The 10,857-nt window shown below is 39.6% G+C and overlaps 1 protein-coding gene across 2 annotated transcripts in view; it reads left to right on the top strand.

Moving 5' to 3' along the window:
* Nucleotides 1-383: 383 nt before the first annotated feature.
* Nucleotides 384-10,857, top strand: part of TBCCD1 (TBCC domain containing 1) — a 31,862-nt gene continuing 21,388 nt past the window's right edge. The window contains exons 1-3 of one of the 2 annotated variants that reach the window (XM_045852071.1): nt 384-578; nt 5,756-6,134; nt 9,093-9,248. In XM_045852071.1, the coding sequence (XP_045708027.1) occupies nt 5,799-6,134; nt 9,093-9,248 (492 nt within the window). In that variant the 5' untranslated portion in view covers nt 384-578; nt 5,756-5,798. Of the gene's footprint in view, nt 579-3,341; nt 3,491-5,755; nt 6,135-9,092; nt 9,249-10,857 lie in introns of those variants that run through there. The other variant, XM_045852069.1, reaches the window with a different exon arrangement.

Raw genomic sequence — 10,857 nt, 5'->3', positions numbered from 1 at the left:
GCTCAGGACATCACACGCGGCCGGCTCCGCGCAGCCAATCAGCGCAGTACACTTCACCTCCGAGGCGGCCGGAGCGGCCAGTTAGGCTTCGGAACTACAGTCGCACTTTCTAGCCAATTAGGAGGGGGAACGTCAGAGAGTCGCGCCGCCGCAGGGATCCGCTGAGCCCTGGCCCCTGCGAGTCCTAGAAAACTACGTAAAGGAGCGAGGGGGAAATTAGTGCCCCAAGAGGGTATCTGAGGTACGCGAAAATACCCAGCCCGCCTCCTCTGACTTTCGCCCAATCACGAGGCTTCTCTTTCAGTTCTGACCAATTGTGGAAGGCAAGTTTGATCCCCTTTACCAGTCTCGGAATTTCATTCATGTGTAACTACCTGCAGGATGCGGGGGCGAAGGGATAAGGGTGAAATGGGCGGGGACAATCACCCCAAGCCCTTGGTACTGCGAACGCCCTGTTCAGGATTTCTTATTTTACCTTTTCCTGGCAGCTCAGGGAGAAATGGTCTCTGTTTCACAGAGAAGAGCCGGTGGAGGTGGACAGACTGAAGTTCGGATCCAGCTTCCACCACTTACTAGCGGTGAGCCTAAGCTTCTTACCCACCAGTCTGAGCCTAAGCTTCTTTATTTGGAGATTTAATGTATTTACTGGCAGTGTTGTGACATTTTATTTTTTTTAAGATTTTATTTATTTTTAGAGAGAGGGGAAGGAAGGGGGAAAAAGAGGGAGAGAAACATCTTGTGCGGGATACATTGACTAGTTGCCTCTCGCAGGCCCCTAACTGGGGGCCTGGCCAGCAACCCAAGCATGTGCCCTGACTGGAATCCAACCAGCTACTTTTTGGTTTGCCGACGTCAGTCAATCCACTGAGCCACACCAGCCAGAGCACTGTGTGGCATTTTAATAGGAGAAAAATCTTTAAACCATCTAGTACAGTGTCTGGCATGTAGTAAGTACGCAGTGAGTAACTATTATTAGTTATTAAGAACTCTGATTCCCCACGCCCCCGCCTACTTTTGCTTATCTCAGTAACCGCACCACAAAACTTGATTACGACAAAACTCTAGGTGTGTTCCTTGATTCCTGTGTTGCATCCCCTATCTAAATGTTTACCTATAAACTAGCCCGCATCTGTCCACTGCCTTCCACTGCCTCCCTGGGCGAGGTCACATCATCCCCCACCTGGCTAACTGGTCTTCCTGCCAGCACTCTTAATATCTCGTGTTCACTCCTGCCCACCCCACCACCATGATTTTTTACAAACATACCAGATCTTATCATTCCCCTGCTTAGAGGCCTCAGATAGCTTTTCATTGCGCTTAGAATAAATTCCCAATCTTTATGGTAGATTGTAAAACCTTATATGTCTCAATAATGCTGGAAAATTTTTGTCAAAGAAAACCTTATATGATACGTACATTCACTTACTCAATATACTCCTTACCATGTTCCAGCAAAACTGCATTCCTTTCTCTTTTTTGAATACACCAAGCTCATTCCTGCCTAAGGCGTTTGTTCTAGCTGTACTCTCTCTGCCTTAAACACTCTTCTCTCAGATCCTCACATGGGTGACTCCTTTTTAAACACAAATAATTAGCTAAAATACCACCACCTCAAAAAAGACTTCCCTGGTCAACCAATCAAAAATAGCCCCTGCTGAATCCCTTATTCTTACACCACCTTGCCTTATTTTATTGTTTCCATCCCTGCCTCCCATACTCAGGTACACTGGAATGCCAGTGTTATCAGAGCATGAAACTGATGTTCTGTTCTTAGCTGTATAGAAGGTACCTTAAAACAATAAGTAAATGTTGCTTTGACTGTGATCTTTTTACGCTGACTTCTTATTCTTCAGGCCTCAGCTCAATTTTAATACTGACTCCCTCCCCCAATAATCACTGTCTGATGTCCTATTTTATTTCCTTAATATGTATTATCCATTCTCCCTTATTAAAATATGTACCTCAACAAAGCAAGGATCTTTTATCTGTTTTAATTCTGTAATCCTAGCACTATATGCCATGCACACAGAGGAGCTCAACAAATAATTGCTGTTGCAGACCAAAGGCATAGAAAGAATGTGCTCAAGGTCACTGAGCTACTTAGTGGTGCAGCCTGGATCATAACCTAGATCTGTTTGAGTAGATTGCCCCTGCACTTTACTCCTTGACTCATGCAGAGTTCAAAGAAAGATAAGGCTGTGCTTTCTGAAAGATGCCTACTAGAGGAGCCAAGCTCTGTAAAAGAGAAACTAATTGTATTTTATGGTCTCTTTACCTTTTGCATCTCCCATACCTAAAGAGACCATAAACGAACTAAGAAGCAGGAAATGGCTAAAAATCATGAAATGGAGGTGTCACAGGTGTGCACAGGTGTGCACAGGTAACCAGGTTCTTAGTGATCGAGAACAAAGAATTGAACCGAACACACAAAGTTTATAGCATAAAGAAAGAGGGGAGGTTTATTAAGTGATAGTACACACCACAGGACACGCGAGTGAGCCAGCTCTGAGCAGAGGAAAAAAAAGGGGCACGTGGGCTGGGGGATTCTATTCTTATGGGGCAGAAGCCCCCTGCTAGTCTTTGGCGGGCTTTTCCTGCGCAGGTACAAGGAGTTGGATTTCAAAGCTACTGCGCATGCGTGGTTTCCCATGACTTTCTTGATTGGCTACTGGAGAAGGGAGTCCCACAATGTTATTTCATTATAATGATATTATAATGAATCAGGGGGTAGCGCGCAGGCGCATTCTATGATTCAGAGTTGTCCCAGAAAACAGGAACAACCCGTCTTAGGGGGTCTTTGTCATGTATAGGTGTTTTCTACCTCAGCCCTGCGGGGCCTCGGGAGCTTCCTTCCTGACTACCTCCTGCCTCAGAGGTTTAAAGGAGGGAGTGTTTGCTGCTGGACGGAATCCAAGGGAGCTTCATGAAGGCCTGGATTTGTATCTTGGCTGGAGTCTTGTTGTGTGCCCTTAGGGGTGTATTACTGTCACTCCTCTACGCCCTAGTTTTCTCATCAATAAAACAAATGTACTTAACCTAAAAGGTTCTTGTGAAGACTGAGATAATACAAATAAAGGTGTCCAATCCAGAGTAAGCACTCTAAAATATAAACTGTCGTTATTGATATTACTAATCAAAGCGTGCTGACCTTTCCAGCAGTTATTGTCTGCCCACAGTTCGGTGGAGCAACCGAAAACTTCCTACTCGCCTGAGTTGAAAGGTTCGATACCAGAAGGCAGCCCCCCCTATATGGTTCCTGGTCCAAGCATCCAGGGAGCTTATTCGCTTCCGTCAAATTTCTCTCAGACTTCTAGAGAAACGGTCGGCCGCTCTAGCAATTTGGTCCTCCAGGTGTCTGTGGTATGAAGCCTCGCGCTTGCGCGGTGTGCGCGGCGGCGGGTGGGGGGCGAGAGGCGAGAAGCGGGTTAGGCGAGACGGGCGCGGAGGCTGCTCGCGGAAAAGTGCGATGGAGCGACGCCTTCCTTTGCAGGTAACTGCTCACAGACCCACGCCGGGGAGGGAAGGGTGGGCTTGTCACACTTCAGGCTCCGACTGGGAAGGCTGTCTTTGCGCTTGGCAGATCTCGGTCGTTTAGGGACCCTGTCCGCCGAGGCTTCTCGGAAGTGCAGTCGAGCGCTCGGGCCGCCCACGCAGCCTCTTACCCAGGACAGCACCCGAGAAGGTGACGAACCTTCTGGAGGACCGCCTTGGGCCTCCCTGTCATCTCACCACCTGAAAAACCCTACTCCCAGCTCACCCCGGGGGAATCTTTGAAGAAGGAAAGAGCCCCAGTTTAAGTTGACGAATTTAGCCCTCTCGAGTCCCGGAGTTAATATAGAGGGCTCATCTCCAGGATCTCTGGCTTTTGATGGCACCCTTTAGACACAGGCGCTCAGAATCTCACAGAGCAGGCTGTGTCCATTTGGAGGGGAACTAAGATCTTCAGGTAACTTACCGTGTGGTTTTATTCAGAACCATGCTAAACCTTCCCATATTCGAAAACAGTTGCCATCTACCCTCTCACACCCTTCCTTTGGGTTCCTGTTCCCATGTTCACCCACTTAGAACATGGCCATATATGGCCTCATGTCTGAAGCCATTCATTCTGGTAAGTCTTGCCTGGATTCACTCCCATTTTTCAGAGATTTTCCGAAAACTGAGTTCTTAAAGAACATTGTAAGCAACACAGTTCTTGAGTCAGACAGACTTGAATTGCAGTCCTGGGCTGTGTCAATTCAAATCTGTGACTTTAGATAAGCCCCTTAACTTTGCCTCCATTTTTTCATCTGAAAATGGGATAATCATACTAATTTCCAAGTGGTTGTGGGGATGAAAAGAGGTGAAGTATGAAAAATATTTAGCATGCTACCTGGCACATGGCATTAATACAACCACTGATGTCAGTTATTTTTTGAACAGATAATTCCCCAAGAAGCACAATTTTCTCAGAATCAAATGCAGAATATAATAATAACAAAGCATTTTTCATCAGTCATTCAGGGAAAGTCTTATTAAGTGATGTTACTTAATGCGAGTTCTTGGTGAAGAGAGTACCTTGGGTCAAGTAAAGGTACAATTGCGTACAATCAGTTTGGGAAGCAATGGAACTATATGTCAGGAGCTTCAGAATTGTCAGTTATTTCACAAGTGCACATCTGAAAATTTTCTCCTGGCAAATAGTCCTAATGCAGAAAATATTCACAAAGGTGGTATTATAGCATTATTTGTGATAGTGAAAATATTTAAACTTTCTATAATGGAAATTTTTAACATAAAATCAGAATAGGTAAATGACCTCCACTGCTCGTGACCCATCTTTAACAGTGATCAGTATTTTGCCTATCTTGTTTTTCTCTGAAAAATCGTAAACCTACTAAATGTCTAAAAACAGGAGAACAGTTGAATAAGCCAGGGTACATTTATTTAGAGTGCTATGAAGCTTTTAAAATAATACAGAATTGTATATATGGTGTTATCACAACTATGAAAATTCAAAAACTAACATTCAATCTATGTTTAGAAAAACAGAAAAGTGAATACAATAAAATATTAATTAGTTTCTGTTTGATGGTCGGACTATGGATGATTTTCTCCTTTTCTATGTCTAGATATTTTATAAATATTTCATAAAAATTATATATTGTTGTTATTAACAAAGAAATAACAGACAAAAATCTAAAAATATTGCACCTGAACATAATAGATTATACCTGTTACCGAGAATAACTTTAACTTTCCCTGATCTATTTTTGTAGCCTACATTTACATGGGCACTCTTCTGCCATCTTGTGTTAGAGCTTCATATTCAGTTTATATGGTCAGCTAACATGTCCAAATCTTTAACCAATCATCCTTACGTGTAAGCGATTTGACTCTGAAGTTTTATTCCCTTAATTTTGACTAGCATTCCCCTTCACGGCAGAGTAAGATTTCTTGTGATAGGATGACTCTTTTTCCCATTCCTTCTTTTCCCCAATTCATAACCTTATGAACTTACACAGTTTTCCTAAAACAACCACTTCAAACAATTCAATAAGATAATTTAGTTTTATCACAAAATTTGTCTTGTTTAAATAGATTGTAATGAGAACCAACCAAAAAAATCTATTCTGCTCTTGGTTGATGAGCTAGATCTGCTTTTTAAAGTGATACAGTACATTTAAAAACAACTGGTTACAGGAGGGGGTCACTTTACAAGAAAATGTATAAATGAGTTTTGTTTCAAATCAGTTTGTGAAGAAACTTTGTTTCCTAGGTATGCAAAGAAGCCTTTTTACGCAGATGTCCTTAAAGACAATATGGATCAGTCCGGAGTTCTCCTCTGGGTGAAAGCAGAACCCTTTATAGTGGGTGCCTTACAGGTCCCACCACCATCCAAGTTCAGTCTTCACTACCTCAGGAAGATATCCACCTATGTGCGAATCCGGGCCACAGAGGGAGCTTACCCTCGCCTGTACTGGTCAACCTGGAGGCACATTGCATGTGGGAAGCTGCAGTTGGCTAAGGATCTGGCGTGGCTTTACTTTGAAATCTTTGATAGTCTTGCAGTGAAGACACCCGAGGAGCGTCTGGAGTGGTCTGAGATTCTGTCCAGTTGCACATCTGAGGATGAAGTTGAAAAGCAGAGAAATCAGGTATGGATTTGTATGTATATGTATGTGTATAATTACTTTGGGAAACAAACTTTTTATTTTTAATTTTTTACATACATACTAGCTGTACAGTGTGTGGTTTTAGGTTAATGACCATTGTAATCTCAAAGCACCATTTGGATTTTAGCAATTCCATTTTGGCATTATTTAATGAATTAGTCCTTAGTAATCCTTATTCACTTGCTTCCAAAGTAATAATGTTACAGAAACCCTGTAATTGAAAGAAGGAAATACTTTCATTGACTTTAAAAGTGTTTTGAGGTCAGTGAGTGCTTATGAACTGCTGGTATGAACCACCCGACTATTTTTAAGTGTGCATCTACTGTGTGCTGGGATTCAAAGATTAGAACAGCAGCTCTGCTTTCATGGCTTTATGGAGCTCATAGACTATTAGGGGAAGCTGGTGTGCAAAAAAGTGCTATTTCATAGTGTGAAATGTCCTATAGTAAAATTACGCATAATATACAGAAATAGAGAAGAAAATGATTGATTCTAATGATTGGAAGGGACCTAACAGAGAAAGTATATTTATCAGTATAGGCTAGTTACAGTAACAAGCAATCCAGCATTTCAGTGGCTTACACAAAACAGTTTATTTCTCTCATTTATGCAACAGCGCAACACAGGGCATGTCTAGGCTGCTGTTGTCCAAGCAATGACTGAGAGATCCGGGCTTCTTCTGTCTTTTAGAGCCACAATTGTATTAGTCAGCTTTGCTATAATTAAAAACAGACAAAAAATGCCATTCCAGTGGCTTGCAGTAACAAAGATTTATTTCTTGTTTATTTTATTTATAGGCTGCACCTTAGCTATGGCTCTCTTCCAGGCTGTGGCTTGGCTATATGTTCTTATTTGGGGGACCCAGGCTGAAGAAACAGTTTCCGTGTAGGTCATCTATTCTTGAGACAGAAGGGAAGAGCAACAGAGCAGAAGGAAACTCATGATGTCTCTTAAAACTTTTGCTCAGATATATAACATAAACTATGACTATTTTTATTCTATTGGCTCAAGTTTTGTCGTATATCCATGCCTAAAATCAATGAGGGGGAAGGTACCACCTCACAGGAGGTAAGGAAAATCCCATGGTTCATGGCAGCCTGTTGAAGGATAGGGAAATAAACAGTTGGAAATATAATATAATTTGTCACAGCCTTGCCCACCATGGCCTCATTGTCCTTCTCTTCCATTTCTTGTCTTCCTGTCCTTCCATTTCTTTTGGGAGAGTTTTTGGGAAGCTTGAAAATCGTATGTGAAAATCCACCCACATTTAATTGACTATAACACAGTTATACCATAGCTAACTTGAAGGGAGGCTGGGAAATGCCATCTGATTGTGTGCCCAGGAAGAAAAGAAAAGAAAAGATATTAGCATCTAGCCAGTCTCTGCTACATGGGGTAATATCTAAACAAGGTTTCAGGAGTTGAAAAAAGTTTGGCAAGCAACCAAGAAGGGAAGGGCATTACAGTTATTCATTAATCAAACATTTATTGAGTGCCTACTATGCATTAGCCACAGTAGAGGAATGCTTACTATGTGCTAGATTCTATTCTTGTTAGGAATATAAAAATGAAAAAGACAAGGAGTTTGTGGTCTCATGGGGAAGCAGGTATTCGGAGGAATAATGACAGTGTAACATACAGTTATCCAATGGAAATATGAGTAGAATTAGGGAATTATGCTAAGTTTAAAAAGCCAACCCCCAAAATTTACGTACTGTATGATTCTGTTTATGTAATATTCTTGAAGTGGGTTTGTTTATAAAAGGGCAACATGAAAGATTCTGTGTTGATGGAAATGTTCTGTATCTTGACGGTCAATGTTAATATCCTGGTTGTAATAGTGTATTACAGTTTTGCAAGATGGGAAACTGGGTAAAGTGTACATAGGATTTCTCTTTTAGTTCTTAACAACTGAATGTGAATCTAGTTATCTCAAAGAATTTAATTAAGAAAGTAACATTTTTGAAAATACATGGATTTATGGGGCTCCACATTGACAGTTGATTGACTTGGTCTAGGTGATCCTATGAATCTGTATTTTTAAGTTTGTTAGCAATAGCAATTTTTAGCCAGGTTGGGATTTAGGGTAAACGTAAGTGTATAGTCCCAGGTTTATTACTTTACTTTTTTTTACCTTTCCTATATGTGTATGGGAATGCATATATGAGGATAATCATGAGCTGTAAAACCTGAGCTTCAAACCATACCCTTCAAATAACAAATGACTTATAAAGTCCATCAGACCAATCATTTTTAAGTCTAACAAACATCCCTTTAAGAATTCGATGAAAACTTGACATCTGCTCCCTACAAAATGCACACACGTTGAAAAATTACATAAAATTTTAGGTGTTGCACTGATATTTTAATAGGTCTGTGTGTGAGCCTTAGGTTAACTGACCTCTGTGTCTTAACTAAATTCCCTTCCATGTGTTTATTTATTTACTCATTGCTAAGAATTTTTTTTAAAAACTGTAACTTTAAACTTCTGAAATAATATACTTTTTAAGAAGTATGTACTTCTTTCTTTGTCAGTTTTGGGAAAGAATATCTGTGACTATAGATGCTACATAGCTTTCTGAGAAGGTGACTCCAGTTTAATTAGTTTATTTATTTATTTTTAATTGAATTTATTAGGGTGACATTGCTTAATAAAATTATATAGGTTTCAGGAGTACAATTCTATAATACATCATCTGTATATTGTATTATGTGTTCACTACCCCAAGTCAAGTTTCCTTCTGTCACCATTTTAATTAATTTTAAAAACTGCTGCATCTGGGTTTCAGAGACATATCAAATGCTGGCAGTGTTTCTACATTTGTCTTCCTAGGATCAGCAAACTGGTGTGAATTTTTTTTACTATATCTGTTTAGTTGTAGACTAGTGAATGATGTGATTTTAGGACCTGTGTTCATCGTTTATTTTCTTCTTGGACAGCTTTCAGTGGATACCCTGCAGTTTCTGCTCTTCTTGTATATACAGCAGTTAAATAAGGTCTCCCTAAGGACATCTTTGATTGGAGAGGAGTGGCCTACTCCCAGAAACAGGTCTCAGTCTCCTGACCTGACTGAAAAATCCAGTTGTCATAATAAGGTACTGTTTAAATTTTGATGTCTTTCTCTGAAGGAGACAATTAATGAGGGGAATGGTTTGCCTTCATTAAAAATTATGTTGGATTTATTTATATAAGCCATTGATTTGATGCTTGTTTTGCTTTGTTTTTTACTTTTTCCCCAAATTATAAAACAATCAATATGCAATCTTAATAGAGACAAGTGATTTCAGTTCCTTTACTGACCTAAAAATTACTAATGTGATTTTCAGGCAAACCATTCACTATACTTTTACTAGCATTCCCATTTTTGCAAATGTTAATGAATTTGAATCTACTTATTTGATTAAGGATAAATAAGAAGATTCAATGTTTGCAGAGTCTGTTGAAATGTACTGAAAAAATTCTGTAAAATATCTTCTCATATGTTTAGGTAATATGTTTAGGTAAGTATACTTAAGGTGAGCATGTTTAAGTAATGATTTATGATGTGATATATCCTAGAAGTTAAATTTAACTGTCTCACATTGTGAGCTTTAGAAAATCTTATTTTTTCTGTTTTTTATAAAGAAACCCAAAATGTTTTTATCTGTTTATGTAAAAGTGTTTTTTTAATTGTAAGTAAAATGTAGATCTCAGTAATTTTGCCATGTGCAGACTCTTTAATATCCTTTTTCAGAGAAATCTTTTCACCATTATATTCCATGATGCTATTCCCTCATGGTTCTGCTTCTTATTTGTTCTCATTCTTCATGAGCCTGTTTCCCCCTGGCACTTACAAGCTGCTATTCTCTTAGGATTGTGCCTGTGGCAATTTTGTCTTCTCATTTGGTATATTTATTCATTGTAATTATTTCTCTTCCCTTGACTTCATAATTTCAGTGATTCCTGAGTTTTTCTCCATTTAGATTTCCATCTTGAGATAAATTCCCTATTCTACCTTAAATTCAGAATGTACAAGTCCAGATGTATTAGAGATGCCAACAATTTCCTACTATTTCCACACATAGTTCCTGTTGAATGAATATCATTTAGGGACAGTGTTTTTGTGTGTGTTTGTGTTTTTTAATATACAGGGTCTGGCAAAAGTAAGACCTTACTTTTTTTAAAAAGTAAGGCCTGCTTGAGTGTGGTTGGTAAGGTAATAACATGGTAATAATTTATAGTTTTAATTTGAACATTTCACCTAAAATGTCATATTGTGTGCCTGAGTGTGATATTGTTATGTTACAGAATTATATATCTATGATTTTGTAATAAAAGAGGGGCATTATTTATGCCAGACCCTATATATTTTTTTTTATTGATTATGCTATTACAGTTGTCCCGATTTTTCCCTCTTTGCCCCTCCTCCACTCCTTCAGGCAATCCCCACACCATTGTCCAAGTCCATGGGTCATGCATGTAAGTTCTTCAGGTATTCCATTTCTTATGTTGTATTTTATACACCCGTGGCTATTCTATACCTATCAATTTGTACTTCTTAATCTTTGCACCTTTTCCCCCATTCTTCCTCTTCCCACTCCCATCTGATAATCCTCCAAACAATCTCCATATCTATGATTTTGTATCTATTCAGCTTGTTTGCTTAGTTTCTTAGATTCAGTTGTTGATAGTTGTGAATTTATTGCCATTTTAATGTTCATAGTT

The sequence above is a fragment of the Phyllostomus hastatus genome, unplaced genomic scaffold (genome assembly GCF_019186645.2).
Source record: "Phyllostomus hastatus isolate PE091 unplaced genomic scaffold, TTU_PhHast_1.1 phas_contig_86, whole genome shotgun sequence".
Classification (NCBI taxonomy): Eukaryota; Metazoa; Chordata; class Mammalia; order Chiroptera; family Phyllostomidae; genus Phyllostomus; species Phyllostomus hastatus.
This window is presented reverse-complemented; position numbering and strand designations above follow the sequence as displayed.